Here is a 17,227-nt window from a genome sequence, read left to right on the forward strand (position 1 = left end):
GCCACAAATGACTCAAAGGCAGAGAGTAGAACTCAGAAGCTGCTGAATCATAACCCATTCTCATATAATAAACCATTCTACTTCTCCCATTGATAAATAAGTCAATAAAAGAGTCATTTAATAAAAGAGAAAGGCAAGATACAGAGTACACATAGAAGAACAGCCTCACCAGGCACTGTACATCAGAAGCCCTTGCAATCAGCACCCTTGAAGACAATTCAAGGAAAGAAGTGGATTATCTGTCTAAGAAGAATCTGCTGAACATCATACACTATCTGTGGGTTAATGTGATGCTTGAGGGTGATTGCATTAGAGACAAATCAAGAGCACTGAGCCAAACCCATCCCTAAGGCATCATCCCTGAAGTCATCAAGGCTTTTATCTGTATATTTTATACCTTTCTTTTTGGAGGACTTTAGCCATTGTAAGAAAGGGCCCTAACCCATAGAGAACCTGTGTCAGACCACAGCAATGAAAAGGAATCATGTGGAAATGCAGTCAAAAAACTTCCCATCTTCCCCTTCCAGCTCATCTATCCAAAATCCAGGAGCTCTTTCTTTCTCACCGTAAACTGATCCCCAACTTCTCCTTTAAGGACTGGTCCCAGAATTCCTGTGTCATGTTGATTTGCCACCTTGTGCTTCTTAAAGGTCCCATCTTCATATTCCACATATATCACTTTCTTATACTTTGAACCAATGCGCTGAGGACCAGCTTCCAGACACTTATTTGTGTCATTTCTACAAGCAGCAGCAAAGGAAGGAATGAGTGTCAAGGCAGAATTCCAAGAAACAAACACAGGAAAAGATGATGATGGCAACAACAACAACCTTGACCTCTAAGGCTCCGGGTGACACTAACCTCAAGGTAATAGCCTGCCAACTCAGACACAGTAGAACCAGTCCATAAGAAGATGGAATAATAATATTAATAATAACTATGATACACCTTGTCATGGACCAGGGCTGTGTACAAACACAGATCAGAAAGACATTCCCTTCCCTGAAGAACAATCTGAACTCAGACTACTTTTCCACACCCTTAGGGCTGAATTCTAACACCGGCTAGAAAAAGAGGAAGCCTACAACAGATGGCATTGTCAGGGAGGCTTATTTGTTGCTGCTGTCCATGTACTGTCCTGACAGGAAATGGTGCCTGTACAAGAGAAGGGAGCCTAGCACATATCCCTGTGTTAATTAACACCCAGATGTGCTGAAATCACATGGCAGAGGAATCCTTTCTTTGGCCAGTGCAGCTGCCTTACAGCAAGCTTTGGCCCACATCTGAAAAGACACCATGTAGTATGGTAGTCCATTCAGTCCTTGTTTTTGAGGGATCTCAAAAAGGCTCCAATCTGAGTAAGCTGTGATTGTGATCTCTGTGATACAGGCAGCTGTCCTCTGGGAACCGGGCTGAGTCTCTCTGAATAAGAAGATCCCTGTAACCCTGCTACTGGGTCAGCCCCCTGATACCTCTACTTCTTCAAACACACAAGCTTACATGAGCAGACTGATTGGTGTGACTGAGGACAAATGCCACACCCTGGCAATGCTGATTAAGATGATGTGGCTGTGATTTAATCCTCATGTCATCATTACCAAAAAGAAGTGGAGTAGCATTAGGTGTTAATCCACTCTCACCTGTGGTACAGATCCTTCTATTCAGGGCAATTCAATCACATCACTTAACTGCAGAAATGGAAGTCAAGACATGTCCCTGGTGTAGCTCCACTGAAATCAGGGGGAAGAGATGCAGTGTGGCACATTAGGTCACCCTTTGTACCCTTGCAGATTAAGAGTATAACTGGTCATTGCTATGGATTTCTCTGTTCATAGAAGGACGAGGTTCAGAAACCCCTTCACAACTCTGCTCCTGTGTCATATAAGGAGGGGTTGGTGGCCATCAGGAGAAAAGATCAAACACTTTCCTTTCTCTTGGAAACTGACCTCATCATTTTAATGACCTGCCCAACCTCTGACAAATAGCTGAAGGCAACATCAAACCGTGGTGCCTGTACAAGATTGTTCAGGAAGCCTTTATTTTTAGCCTGTTATGTTTTTCTATCAGCCTGATGGTATTGTTTCTATCATTGCTTAACATACTCTCATCTTAGATTATTATTAACAGCAGCTTTCTTTGCATCAGGTTGCATAGGCAGAAGGTAATAGATGTTATAGCACTGCTTTATCATGTGTGACTTGCATGGCTCAACCTATTATCAGCCAGCATTAGGGAACATGGATGAACTATATGGGGTCAAATTCAGCACTCAGTTGCATGGGTCTGTATGGCTATAACTGATAAAAATACTCAGCCACCTACATCTTTGTCCCAACTTCAAATACTTAGCATTAATGAATAAGGAGCAGACTGGCAATGGGCAGAGTCTGGTGGAGGCTTTAAGGTGCTTTTAAAAAGGAGTGGGAATTTTACAGAGAGGTATGGAAACACTGGGAAGAGCCTGTTTCTAGGCCCAGTCCCATGCTTTGGCCATATTAACATGCTCTCACCTGTCCAGGTAAGTTGATTTCCTTGGAGCATAGTCCCAATCCACCTCCTCAGCTGCAATGTAATGTGTCCAGGTCACGGGCTCTTGCTTGGCAAAAGAGCGTGCACGGACTACAGGAAAAGAACTGTCCTCATCTAATACAATCACTCTGGTATCTGTATCATAATCATTGTAATATTCATCAGATGGTTCATCTGGGGCCAGCCTCATCTTCATCATGGGCTCTTCTGGGCAGTCTTCCACAGTAAAGTACGCCTCCATGCCAGCTGAACATAAATGGGCCAGGGAAAAACATTAATTTCTCTCTTTCTCCTCAAAGATCTAGATATAGTTTCATTATTAACCCCATTTTGTCTGTCTCTTCCTCAGATGGATGCACAGTTCTCTGCCCATGTTATCTGTCTTTGTAAATAGGTTGATGTAGTAAGATGAAAGGGGTAACTGATCAGGAGAGGAATGAAATGGGTTAGTGGAGGAGGGCAGTGATTTATATGTATGTGCCAAGAGATTAATTAAGGAAAATATGTAGACAGCAAACTCCAGAGCGGCTAGCCAGCAATCTGCTGGAAGTTAACCAGTTATCAGCTTAGTGTTTGCATCTCCCTAGAAATTGGATGTAATTCATTCTGATTTTTCAGAATGAATTACATCCAATTTCTAGGGAGATGCAAACACTAAGCTGACAACTGGTTAACTTCCAGTAGATTGCTGGCTGGTGTTGTTTTTTTTGCTTCTTGAAATCATACAGAAAGTATATTCTGGACCAAATCTAGAGATGATTCTAAGTAACTCCAAGTGGGCCCAATTCTCTTGTCCCTTATATTTGCATTCTACTGGCATAAAGTGATTTAATTTTATGGGGCTTCTCCTGATTTACACCAGTTATAGGGAGAGTAGAATCAAGCATGCTTTGACTTTATTCATACACCATGCACTGCTGTGTTGCCAACCCCTCCTCTTTCAGAGAATTTCTGACTTTACTCCTAGGTCTAATGGAGTTCAAGATTGCACAACACATGGGTCAAATAGCCAGAAAAGATAAGAGTAGCAGGAAAAACTCTAGGGAGGTGTAGCTAAAGCTAAAGGAAGGAGGGGGAAGCCATACACCCCAGGGACAGCAGCAGCCAGTGAGGTGGCAGGACTAGTGCCTAGGGCCACAGGCCACAAGCCACAAGTTGGACAGCTGTAGTCTACACTATAAAAAAGATGCAACCCCAGCTGACTAACTTGTGTTAAACCAGCAGTGAATAAAAAACAACCCAAACTGAATTTATGCTGCTAAGTGGCCTTGCCTTCACTGCTATTCTAACCAAAGTTAATGACACACTTTTTTATGTGGACATACCCCATCTGAGTATGGGTGTGTTGGGCCTTAGGTCACACTACACATTTTTCCTCCCAGCCCACTCCTCCTCTTTCTCCTGCTCTTGAACAGTCCTGGTGCACTGCAGATATTACCTTGCCGGTGAGATGGAATCTGACAAAACATCAGGAATCTGCCACTGGAGGCAGGCATGGTCTGGGCTGTGAGGAAGGTTGCTGGAGAGATCTCTAAAATGGCATGCCGGTGGTTCCTCACCAAGAATGTGTGACCTTCAAAGAAAATGGAGTGTACTTCTGGTGCAGTGCCCAGTCCAATGACATGCCAATGAACTGGCCTCTTCTGGCACAACTTGAGATCTGCCCAGGAGAGAGGAAAAGTATAACCATAACACAACAGCTCAGAGAATCCTACACAAGTGTCCTTTTGTCCACACTTAATCACAACATTCATTGATGCAAATAGCTCAAATCCAGAGGGATGCAAAGTATGGAGATCCAGTCTCACTGGCAAGGGACAGAAGTTACACATAAATCAGTTTAAGTGATAGGAAATTGATATAAACCTGTAACAGAACAGAAATTCAGTGCACATAAACCAGGTTCAAAATGTCTGAAACTGGTTTAAAATAAACCTGGTTGAATGTAGTATGAGACCCAAACTGATTTGGGTCAAACCGATTTACGAAACCTCTGTCCCAGGCTCCTTCCTGGTTCAAGTTAAATCACAGTCCCCCAGCATCCCAGCATGCTTGCCAGCCCTGAGCTGGGCTGTGCTATCTACTCCAGCAGAGAAGGGTTGTGGGGGTTAAACTTCCCTTCTGGGCAAACCCCAGCTGGAGTCTGGGGCCAGGGAGGGGGGTTAAACTTTCCTTCCCCTAAGTACAGAGCTGACCTGCCCTGCCCTCCTAAAAACTTAGTGCTGAGTGTGACAGTGGACTACAAATCCCAGAGGCACCTGGAAGCAGGAAGAAGAAGTGATAAGCAACCCTGATGAGTCCGGCTGCTGTGAGTCTGGACTGCAAATACCAGAGACCTCGGGGGCAGAAGGAAGAGGAAATGAACACACAACCCATGCTGCTTTTGTGCCAAAGAGTCATGCTCTAGTGCCCCCTAGCTTCTGGCCTCAGCCACTGCACATTTGTGGCTGCCTTTCCTGAATCAAAAGCAAATGTCTGTCTAGTTGTTTCTCAGTTTAATCTCTGCAGTTTAGACTAACCTGCCAAGACTGAATCAATTCAGCCTCAGGCTTTTTGACTCTCTGTACTTAGCCACTGAGATCTTTGGCTTCTGCTGGGAGCTTCAGACATTCAGTCTAGTGGAAGTGGTCCCTGAATAAGGACTGAGTAAATAAAGAGGAGCAGATGCTGGCTGCCTAATAGAATTCACATGGTAAGCAACAGTGAGGAATCACAACTGCTTGGGGGTATGTTTGCTGGACTTCCGTGAGGGTCAGTCTTGAGCCTGATGTTATTCAATAGTCTTCATGATGATGTGAAAGTAAATGCAAAATCCCTGTGGATAATTTGTGGATGACACAACATTTAATGGAGTGGTAAATAATGAAGAGGACAAGTCTGTCACACAGAGCTATCTAAACTGCCTGGTATGTGAAGCCAATTCCAAAGTCTCATCTAGGAACAAGAAACAGAGGCCAAACCCACAGGGAGTACATTCTGGAAAGCAATGATTTTGAAATGGGTCTCAGAGTTGTAGTGGACCAGCAGCCCAACATCTGCTTTCAATGCAAAGCTATGGCAAAAGGCTAATGTCATTCTTGGCTACATAAACAGGAGAACAGTAAACAGAAGTAGGAAGGTGATTGTATTTCTGGTCTGGAATTATGGATCCAGCTCTAGTGTCTGTGTTTTAAAAGAGAAGGTGAAAAAGTGGAGAAGGTGCCTTTCTGGATGATATGCTAAGCCAAACGGTAGTTATTGTGATCAGTGCTGAAGTAACTTTGTTAAATTTTGTGATTTGTAAGATAGAAAGCCAAACTGGATAATCTTATGGTCCTCTCTAGCTTTAAACTCAATGGTTTTGTGAAGTTAAAACAAATTTAGCTATGGACTTTAATAAGAGAAGGGTCAAGCTGGTCCACAGGAATGAGAAATGGAAAATATTTCCCAGTCCCCTTGGGAAACATTTGCTGTTCCTTTTTTATCCAAAAGCATTTGGGATACAATTCTGGACTGTCACAGAACACTTAGGTGCCCTGCTCCTTTAAAGAGTGGAAACTGCTAGGGAAAGAGCCCTAGCAGTGAGTGGGGAGCCCCAGCTGCTGGTTACCAGGGCAACCAGACTGAGCTAGTGGCCCACATCTGCCAGCAGTCAGCTGACCGGAAGGGGCAGGGCCTGGCTCGCATATAAACCCCAGGCCTGAGGCCAGGACAGCAGTTCCCTGCCACCAGCCAAGGGGGAAGGAGCTCTCCCAGAGCAACCAAAGGGGAGAGGCCTGACTGCAGGTACAGCCTCTGATACTGGTGAGGGACAGAGCACCCCTGGTGCGGCTTGGATTTATGTTATAGCCCAGGGGCTTGTGTTTTCTTTTCTGTTTAAGACCGGTGGTTTGGGTGAGGCTATTAGGGAATGGAGGAGGCCTCATAGGGGACCCATGGCAGCATGAGGACCCCAGTGCCAGAGAGGGCGCAGCATTTTGGGGGGGTGCACTGACCCCGGTGCCAGAGAGGGCACAGCATTTTGGGGTGTGCCGACCCTAGCGCCAGTGAAGGCACAGTGCGAGACAGGGCCGCAGAGAGCCTGAGTGCCAATGAAAGCGTAGTGCGAGACAGGGCTGTGGAGAGCCCAGGGAGGACCAGGGGGCCAAACTGTAACAAGGCCCAGACCGAATAACGTCAGTTCCATCTGTGAGGCTTGGGGCATGGTAAAGGGGTGGTTGGAGCCACTCATAGCCCATATGGCTAGGGTGCCCTGAAACACCCACAAGGGGTCCAGGAGCCCACAGGGTCAGAGAGTACAGCAAAACTGTGTCCAAGAGGACATAAAGGCAGCCTCCCTATTATATATTTACCATCAAAGACGTGGCAGGAAAAAATCAAGGGTGCCCATTGGGCCCACTTGGCACAGTAAGGGGAGCCTTGGGGAGATCACGGCTATACTGTAGGACTCTGTGCCACGACAAGGACCAATAACGATGACTGACAACTTTGTCACTATCTTCAATGGATATTTTTATTTGTATGAAATATACCACAAACATAAAATGAACTGGTGTCATGCTGGACTATCCCTGCAGTATTTTCTTAAGTGCTTCCTCCAGTCCACTTTTAAAGATGGACAATATAACCTCTTGAGGTCCCTTCCACCCCTAATTTTGTATGATTTCATGATCCTATAAGTGATGAAGCATTCCCCTATGATAGTACCCGGAAAACTCAGCTGGGGATTACAGCCCATGTGCTATGGTCTGTGCAAACATATATTGTGAAACAGTCCTTTCCAAACTTACTTTCTTTTGCAGTCTCCATTCCCTTTTCCTGTACAAAGGCTCATACTTACCAGGCAGAGAGCCATTTATATAGCCATTGATAGTATGCAGCTGAAGCCTGTTGTGACGCAGGGGATGAGAAGTTCTTGGGGTGCTAGATTCAGAATACCAGCTTTTCCCTGGTAACAAAGAAGGAGATCAGCATATTTACAAATGTTTCCAAGTACAACTCAAAGTATTAAGGGTTATGCCACCCTCCACATGCATGTTCTGCCAAAAGCTAATGCTCACTGGGAGGCCGCTGGGAGGCCTTTTCACTGTTCATTCAGACTGTAGGCCAAACATTAATTTGATGAAATTTTCATTCTGATTGATTCCCTCTGGTGCCCTTGATGTTCCATGTCAGCCATGTTTCTTTTGAGCTCTGCATTCTGTATGTTTTTAGTGGTCTCACTGTAGTACTACTGTTTTAGTGCTAGTCACTGGCACCTCACTCCAGCAAAACAGTTTGTGCTATATGCAATTTATTGTTCAGATGGAGAGATAGAACTATAGTGCTGTACCTGAGATGTGCTCAGGTACTACTACAAGATGAGAAACAAACTTAACTGCAAGATACTGAACATCCTTAATTCCCACTGAAATCAACAGGAGTTGAGATTGCTCAGAACCTTTTTGGATTGGGCTTTAAATACACAGATTTCATCACAGTCTCATGTTAACTGTCATTTGCTCTGATTTCCATTTTATTCCAAACACCAAAGGGGATGTAAAACTTTGCAAATATCCTTTGCACCTGGATTCAGAGTCAGTGATTTTGCTTCCAAAACAGAAGGGATTGTCCAGTACTCTGAGCCCAATGTCCAGCTGGAGCCATTATTCAGAACTGCACTGCAGGAGATCAGATTTCAAAAAGTAGCTCTGCTCCCTTGCCCAATCTGAGAGGGCTTCAGAGACACTGTGCTCAGGCTCCTGTTGGGAAAGAAATGTCTCTGCAGCCAATTAAGGAGAGACAATGATAAATCTGAAAAGGAGTGTCACCTTTTACCAGTTCTAAAAGAAAATAAATGCATTAGGTAAGGAAACACGCTATAACCCATTTCAACTGCTTTAAGGTGCATAGGGCCATACTGGTTTTGTTTATAATATCTAGCTGTGTCACAACTCATCATGGCCAGCCAAAACTGGTCACCTCATTCCTGCTTCCTTACCTTCATCAAACACAGAGAAGAGCAGCACAAATTCTTGCAATGTGTCTCTGGTTCCATCTTTGGTCAAAGTCCCTATGAGAGATGCAACAGAAACATTAAATAAAGAACAAGAATAGTGTTGTATCTCCCTCTTTCTCCTGAAGAACTCATGGAGGTGGCTAATCCAAGGCCAAGGCTGGGGTGCATTTGTCCTGTCATGGCTGACTTGGATAAGAAGCAGCAGCACTTTGTATGGAGTTTGATTCTTGCCTACAGCTGTTTATGGCTTTGTCCAATGCTGAAGTGACAAGGGCACTACCTAGTAGGGGAGATCTGATGCTGTGCCCCATCTACTAGGGTTGGTCATAAGCTGGAGGGCTGCCAAAAGGAAACAGGCCTGCCACCTAGCTACGAAGGAAAGGCTCCCTGCACTAGATATTGACGGGAAAGTACAAAGTGTCCTGTCCTCGTGACTTTCTTGGGATATGCAAGCTTTTTTTAACAGCCTGGATCCCCTCTGCCACCTCAGTCCTTCGCATCTTAGAAGCTATTGGAAACCAAGATTTAATATGCCTCCATACTGGTAAAACTGCAGGAATCCTACATGGAAGAAGCAAAAGTATCCCAAACGAGGCATCAACTCTGCACATCCTGCATCATTGCTGTGTGACCTTTGGCTCCTTGCTGGTATCCACCCATCTGTAACCAATCATATCAAATCCACTGATCTATCTGGAAAAGCACCTGGATTTACAGTTAATAAATCACAGCACAGGTGAAGGCTTCCAAAAACATAGACAAACAGCCACACCCTGATAAAATTCCCTTGGTAATAGCTTTGGCATCTCCAGGAAAGTTTTGGATAAATACAGTTAAAATCTGAGTCACTGATTCAGTCACGGTCTAAATATTTTTGAGGGAAAGAGACAACCAAATTATTTCTAACAGGAAACTTGGAAGGGTGTTAACTTTCTGGACAATTTTTAGAAGTACTTGGGTAAACAGTTGTGTGCAAATGCAGGTAGTGTCCTGGGAAGCCCTTCACAGTCCTATACCCCTACAACTGGGACACTTTAGAAAATGTATCAGCTGCAAAAGATGCCACTCCTCAACTTAGGATCTTGACCCAACTTAGGATATTGACCCTACTGTCTACCTCAGCATAAGGAAATGGCAGCTTTGAAGGTTTCACCTTTCATGATCAAATAAACTGTCCATTGGATTAAACCACCTACTTCCATGTCTGCTACTCCTTTGCCCCCTTTACCTGGCCGACAAACAAGCAGTGCTCCAATCAAACCAGAGTTGATGTCCTTCACACTGTCAATCTGAGAGAAGTAGGAGTAGGTCAGACATGACGAGTCACTCTCTGTTGGCCCTTGGTTTTCCAGGATTTCCCAGATGTAGGTGTGGTTTTTACCAGGACCCACCATATCATCATCTTTCTCTGACTGACTGGTCTCATCATTATATCCTGCCCCTAAAAAAAAAAGGGAGAAGCCCATCGTTTTCACTGTACCAGCAAGCTATCACCATAAAGCTACTCTTTGTTTTATTATTTTCCCTAGGACTAAGTTGGACAACCCCTCCATTTCTCACCGGGTTTCTCTGTAGCTTTAGCTGGCTGTCATCTAGACCAGGACTGTACAACTTCCAAGTGGCTGGGCGCTGGATGCCTCACAGGCTGAATGCCCCACAGCCCTCACCAGCAGGGGCTACATACCTGTGGGCTGCACCAGGGCAAGCCACAGGCCCACTATGCCACATTATGCATGGACACTCCCCTCACCACTGCATCACATCCCCCTCCACTACTGCACTGCATGCCCAGGCTCCTCCACATCTCCCCCAGCCATGCCATACTGCACTGCCCCACCCCTGGGGCAGGGCAAGCAACAAAAGCTGGAAGGGGGAGGGAGAGTCAGGAGACTTCTGCAGCAGAGCAGTAAGGGAGCACCAACTGGGCCAAGACATTGGGGGCTGCAACTTAACACTTTTTAGATCACATGCAGCTTGTGGGGCACCAGTGGAGCACCTAGGCTAGACACCTCAACCTAGTGTGAGAGAGGCTTAACACTATGCTGAGCTGGGCCCAGCTTCAGGCCGGAGTATAGCACAACTCACAGAAACATCTGCAAGGCATGGGATACAATAAGAGAAAGTCAGTGTTTACTGCCCATGAACAGCAGGCCACTGAAAGGGCAGCCTCCCGCCTGATAGCATCAGAATTATTTAACAACAAGGCGTGGCAGAAAAGTAAGGCAGGCAGTGTGCCTAAAGACAGGTGGGTGGGCCGGCACTGTGACTGGGTCTGGGAGTATGCCTCCTGCCACAGTAAGGTAAAGACTGGTTCTTAGGGATGAACTGCCCTCACAGATGACTCTTGGTGTGCATCCACCCCATGGGTGCACCAACTGAGTCTCTTTGGCCAGCTGTGTCCACTAGGGTCACGCCTGCACCATAAGTGTCCTACACCATTGCCAACCCAAGTGCTTAAATAGTGAAGAGAATCCAACAGCCCCTCAATTTCTTCATCAATAAATAATCCAGGTTGAGTTCTATCCAGTGTGTTATTTGGTTACCTGAATGAATAATTTTATGACACATGCTCCTTCTGTCTTTCTTTCCTGCTCCACATCTTTGCTACCAGGAGGCAGTGTCTGAGGGATGGCAGGATCTTTTCTCTTGTTAGTTTTAAATGTAAGTATAATGAGGGAAAGTGTAGGCAAAGAGGTGGACTTCCCACTTAGCTCTAAATTCAATGAAATTTTCTTTAGCGCCCTGCTTCCACAGGTCTACTGTCCTGAGAACAAGCCCTATGAGCAACTGCAGAGCCAGAATAAAAATCCAGTGTTACCCTCTGATCCTTTCCAGTAAGACACACCCACGGCATGGAGGCTGAATGGGTGAGAGGCCAGGTTCTTAAAGGTAACAACCACTGTGTCATAGACTTCTGCTCGAATGGTGGGGCCCAGGAGACCTGAAAGAATGAGAATGCTGCCAAGTCACTGCTGTATAAACAATCTGACCCAGCTAAAACTATGAAACACCCGGAGTCACTCATATCCTGAAGCCAGACAACAGAAGCCCAGGTGTACATGGTATTTAGTAACCAAAGGAGTAGTCATAGGCATATGTACTAGAAATCATTCCTGGCACAGGAACTCAAAATAGTATTTCCTTTTGTGGTTACCATTGTAACCACCTTCTATATGCATCGCACTGAAGTATAATGATCTGAGAGCTCTCCAGGCAGCAATAAATGGGACATCCTTAGCACATGAAAAAAGAGGGAAATTCCATGTGCATCTAAGAGTAGGACAACATCAGAGATGAGAGAGGCTGTCTTCTACTGACTTCTGATTTGTAAACTGTTGGGACACACTGTGACAAGACTTGCTGTTAAAGCAGAATGGTACAACCCAGCTTAGAGTTCATGAGTCTGGGAGTGGAAATGTCATAAGCAGAACTTAAGGGTGCTTGTAGATGTACCCAGAGGCTGTCCAATGTGCTGCAATTACAGTGCGTTGGAGCAGACTCAGTTAACTGAGTCTGCTGGAATATGCTAATTAGCATGCTCCAGCCAGCCTCCGCATCTTGTGTATCAGTGTCCCCGCGCTTCAGAACGATGGTGGGGGTGCTTTAACTAAAGCTTGTCCGATGAGGTTTAGTTAAAGTGCCCCCGTTGCCATTTTGAAGCACGGGGATGCTGATACACAAGATGCTGAGGGTGCTTTAATTAGAGTGACTCTTGGAGCTGCTCTAATAAAGTGCCCCCCTGGTCCCCGGATTTCATATAAAAATGCCCTAAGTGATTGCACGGGCTCCAGCTTTCCAAGCAGACAGGAGCCAGGTGAAATGTACTTGTATAAATCCTCCATGGGGGTCACAGAATCTGGTAACACATGGTGCAGGGAAGAAAGCACGCTGCCTTTAAGAAACCATAAGCAGCCTTCCTGGGCCACAGCATGTGTCACAGTACCATGATGCATTTATGAAGAGTGGAGAAATAAAAAGCAAATTGAGGATGATCTTTGAAGCTCTGCCTGGGATCTGAAGTGGACTGTCCCTTAAAAATCTGGAGGGGATAAAAAGCTTGAGGGGATAAGGTAGAATTTTAAAAAACAGCCTTCCTCTCCAGCTCCCTCCACTGACCCTTATGCAGGCTCCTCAGGGCTTACATCACACTTCAAAATGGAATGTAGGTATTTTTGAAAATTTTGCCCATAAACAATAACTCCTAAATCCCAAAGGACACAAGATCCCATCTGTCCTCTGAAGTTAGTAAAAATCTGAAAATAACACCAACCAGTTACCTTAAAAAGAAAGCAGTCATTAAAATAACAGCAGGATCAGTGTTGTTGTAAAGGGGATCTAATTTAGCAATGTTCTTAACTGGACTTCAGTTTATTAATAATCTTTGGGGACACATTGAGTTTAACACAAGTCTGATTTTAAAAAGCCATCAAAATCAGTGTCTGCAAAATCAGTATATGGCATTTGAAGAGATTTCTTACCCTCTTGGTCCATCATCCTAAAGCCAATATGGCCAAATGGTTACAGATCAATCAGAGTGCTGTTGTAAAAGGAAGACTGTTTTTTTCACTTAAAACAAATATCAGATCTTTATTTTTAATTGTCTTTCTCTGTAAACAGCTAAAAATTGTGGTATTTTGAAAATTATTACTGTGCAGGACTAAGACTGAAAGCGCTGGCTTGGACCAGAGAACAACAGTTGGGAAGATGTTGATAGATATCCTTTTGTATCAAATTTCTGTTTTTCAAATAGCAACTTTGTTCTGGCATTTTGCTGGTTGAAGATATTTACATAATATATTCACATAGATTTACATAATTTGCAAGGTGCCTTAGGTTTCTTTAGTACCCCATCATACAGGATGATTATCTATCATGCATCATCACTGTAATAACTGATGCTATTTGAAATGATCTATCTAGACATCTGTACTTTTCTCCTCACCACAGTATCTAATCTAAATAAATACCACTTGATGTATATAAAGATACAGAACTTTAGGCTGTAGATAAAAATCATTCTTTTTACCCATCCAGGCTGGTTTGGACTTGGTTCGGGTGAATGAGGCATCAGTATATTCCACAAATACTGCTTTCTTGTACCGAGTGAAGGTGCCAAAGGAGGGAGGCCTTGGGCCTTGATCTCCTGGAGCCCTGAATTTAAAGTAAAAAATAAATAAATAAAAGGTATTTGCAAATCTCCCTTTGCCCAAAAACATGACTCCATTTCCCAGTTCTAGACACCACATGCCTCATGCACCGTTCATATATCCTGATAACCTGCAGGTGTGTTTTTACATTGTTTTTACAAGGTTCTCTGGTGATAGTACAACATGATTAATGTACCAGGATTAATCATTTTGGAATAAGATACATCATATTGTGATGTCTTATGCTTTTTTACCATACAAACAGGCTGACTACAGCCTTGAGTAATGGGTACAGTAAATAGACAGACAGATATGTTTGCAATCATTCTAGGGTTATAAAAGTTTTTAAGAACTATTATCTCAATGGGATCCATTAGTCCACATAATACAAAGCACTCAAGGTTACCAGGTTTCCTTGAATGTACATGTTTATCCTTTTAAAACTATAAGTGTGACAGATATACAAAACCAGTTCAAAGCATCCAGTTCACCTAGCCCAGTAACCTTCTTCCAGCACTTGCCAGCATCTCATACTTAGAAGGAAATTAACCTCCTGAGTTGTGCAGTGCTGAACATGAGGACTCCACAAACACAAGCAGAGCTAACCTTAGGATGAACTGTGTGCTCAAAGCATGAACCTCCTACATGCATTAGACTGAAAGGCCTAGATCCCAAAAGGGACTTAGGTATGGCGACGTTCAGTGTTCTGGCACCTAACTTTTAGGCACCCAGCTCAAGCAGTGGAGTCCAAGATGTCAAGTTTGGCATCTTGGTTTCCTGTTATTCAAACAGAAGTATACAGGTGCTTAGGATGGGGATTCACAACTCAACATGGTGGGCAGGGTACACCTAAACCAGCCAATAGAAAATGTACAAGAGAACATATCTGAAAGGCCACCTCTCCCCCTGACTTGGAGGCAGTTAGGCACCTCTGTGAAACAGTGATTCACAGCCTGAATCCCCCACCTAGACTGGCTCACTTTTTTAAACTGCCTGAAGTTTGGAGCACTTGCCCGGGAAACAGGAGATTTGGGTTCTAGGCATTCTTCAGCCCCGGGGGGATGTAACAACAATCCCTTCCCTTCATGTCTTAGGGAACTGTCCTAACCACTGGCCTGCATAAAAGTTGGAAAGAAGGGGTTGTGCCTCTGCTCCTAAACCTTTTTGCTAATATCTTTAACCATTTACTAGTGAATGTGAATTGAATGAGCAGTCCTGAGAGCAGAGACAATAACCTGTGTTTTCCATCTCCCAAGAGAGTGTCCTCCTGACTGGGCTACAGAGGCAGACTCCTACCTACCTACTTTCCTTCTGATCCCAGGACTCTGCCATTCTTACCTGTTCAGTAGCCCAGTTTCAACAGGAAAGTTGAGTGTAAGCTCCTGTGAGGTTCTGGCAAACCTCCCTGCCTGAGTTTCTGCAGTTGTGAAGCGAAACTGAGGTTTGCTTATGCTCTAGGGATGTTGTGAACAGAAGCACAGCTAGGAATTTTGGTGCCCTGGGCAGGGAGGGGGAGGGAGGGCTGCCCAACACTGGAGAGCCTTACCTCCCGTCACATGAGCCACTGCTCCCACTGTCACAGGGCAGGCAGGCTCCCCACACATGTATCTGCTGCAGTGGGACAGACTCCCTGGGGGCTGCCATCCAGGCATCCCCTCTACATCAGTGCCTGGGGCTGGTGCCCCACTCATCTACTCCCTAGTCACACTTCTTGTTCTGAGAATTGATCAGGTGCTTCCAGGGTTTGAAAGAGCCAGATTTTCAAGCACTCCACACCCACAGGGAGGACCAGATTTTCACAGAGCTCAATTTAACTTCTAACACCTAGATCTGTATTAGACTCCATAACCTGTTCTGGACCCTGGAATTAGATTCCAGGTTAGACTCTGGAATTAGATTCCATAACCTGTTGCAGACTGCTCTTCTAAGAAGTAGGAGGTGTATATTTGACTTCAGGCTTCCCAAAACCTAGGTTTCCCACTTCCTGAACAAGTGCTCTAACCACTAGGATATTTTGCAAACAGTTGGGCAGCAGCACTGCCACTCAGCCATGGTCTAAAACAGTGTTTTCCAACAGCGGGCTGGAAGGACCCAGCTCGATTAGAAGGGGCTTGCACTAGGGACTAGGCTGTTGCTGCTGCCACTTCTTCCTGCTGCCATTTCTTTCTGCCACCGCATGGCATGAATGAAGCATCCAGCCACCCAGCCATGGTATTGTGCCGCGCAGCATGGGAAAAGGCCCCGCTGCAGACCGCTGTCTAAGCTGCTGCTCCACCCATGCCAGATGCAGCCCCCAGGCCGTAGATTGCCAACCTTTGGTCTAGAGTGACTGAGCGCAGGACTCGATACTGGCCAGGAGGCTCTGTGTACATATACTAGATCAGGCTTAGGCATGTAAATGTTTGGCTCAGACAAGATGGTGGCCATTCTGGGCACACTCAGTAGCTCAACTCCCGGTATCCAAGTGAATTTACATCAGAAAACCTAGGCTGCCCGGGACTGTCAGTGATTAGGCCAGGATTTTGTGAGTAGATAGACAGATTTCCCGATAACCTGATGTAGGTGTTTAAATTCTGTCTGAAGTGCAACTATGCTGCTTAAGAACTTTTTGGATCTACTCAAATTTTGAGGGGCAGAACCCATGTATTCCCATTTGTGCAGTGCCTATCACCGAAGTCACACAAAACAATAATGAACAAGAGGCATCATACATTTCAAAGCAACGGAGAAGATATGCACTTACATGTGGAACTGCACAAATAATGCATCATTTGGCTCAGTGGTCAAAAGAAAACAAAATTTAAAAAAATGGTTGAGGTCAAATCAAAACACCATTATTTTCATTTTTTTTCAATTAAAGGAAAAACTAAAAAAATTCACTTCAGGTCAACAGAAAATAATGTAATTCAACCTGAAATAAAGAGTCATGTTAGTTTTGTGGGATATCAGTTTTTAAGAACCTTTCTTCCTTTCCCTCCTTTTAAATTTGGATCAGTTGCTCTTTGAAAATTTGGATCAGTTGCTCTTTGAAACAAGGAATCCAAAAGCTTATTTTGAAAATGCTAAAATGAAACATGTTGGCAATTCCTAAATGAAGCATTTCATTTAGAAGATACTAAAATAAAATGTTTTCATATTTCCTAAAGCCTGTTCCATATTTTTTACCTCAGACTGTTCCTCAAACTTGACCCAGTTTCATTAACAGTTTTGGCCCACCTGAAATTCTATTTTTGGTGAATTTATAATCACCCCAAAAATATCATGCAGCTCTGTGTGTATCAGATGATAATGCAGCCCTTGAGAAATCCCTCACTAGTTAAGCAATTGGACTTCAGCCAAAGGGCTTAACACAGGCACAGAAAGAAGTCACTGACTGATAGGCATAGGTCTTGTCTCCAGCCTGTCAACTACACGGTCAATTTTGCCAGCCTGTATCTGTGGGCTGTCAGCCCCCTACATAGTGCAAAATGTTGGACCGTCTCATGGGGGTGTGATCCCGTGGTGCGCTTCTCAATTTGCTTATTCAGAGATGGGAAATTATATTATAATCTATAGTTATATAGATGGGGTGTGG

The 17,227-nt window shown here is 44.5% G+C and overlaps 1 protein-coding gene across 1 annotated transcript in view; it reads right to left on the reverse strand.

Moving 5' to 3' along the window:
• F8 (coagulation factor VIII) overlaps positions 1 to 17,227 on the reverse strand; it is a 122,537-nt gene that overhangs the window by 78,155 nt on the left and 27,155 nt on the right. The window contains exons 2-9 of the mRNA XM_019521223.1: positions 13,533 to 13,657; positions 11,325 to 11,447; positions 9,735 to 9,947; positions 8,489 to 8,560; positions 7,349 to 7,456; positions 3,968 to 4,189; positions 2,511 to 2,775; positions 566 to 740 (exon numbers count right to left, since the gene is read on the reverse strand). Of these exons, the coding sequence (XP_019376768.1) occupies positions 566 to 740; positions 2,511 to 2,775; positions 3,968 to 4,189; positions 7,349 to 7,456; positions 8,489 to 8,560; positions 9,735 to 9,947; positions 11,325 to 11,447; positions 13,533 to 13,657 (1,303 nt within the window). The remainder of the gene's footprint in view (positions 1 to 565; positions 741 to 2,510; positions 2,776 to 3,967; positions 4,190 to 7,348; positions 7,457 to 8,488; positions 8,561 to 9,734; positions 9,948 to 11,324; positions 11,448 to 13,532; positions 13,658 to 17,227) is intronic.

The sequence above is a fragment of the Gavialis gangeticus genome, unplaced genomic scaffold, assembly GCF_001723915.1.
Source record: "Gavialis gangeticus isolate Ggan-Ray unplaced genomic scaffold, GavGan_comp1, whole genome shotgun sequence".
NCBI classification, from domain to species: domain Eukaryota; kingdom Metazoa; phylum Chordata; order Crocodylia; family Gavialidae; genus Gavialis; species Gavialis gangeticus.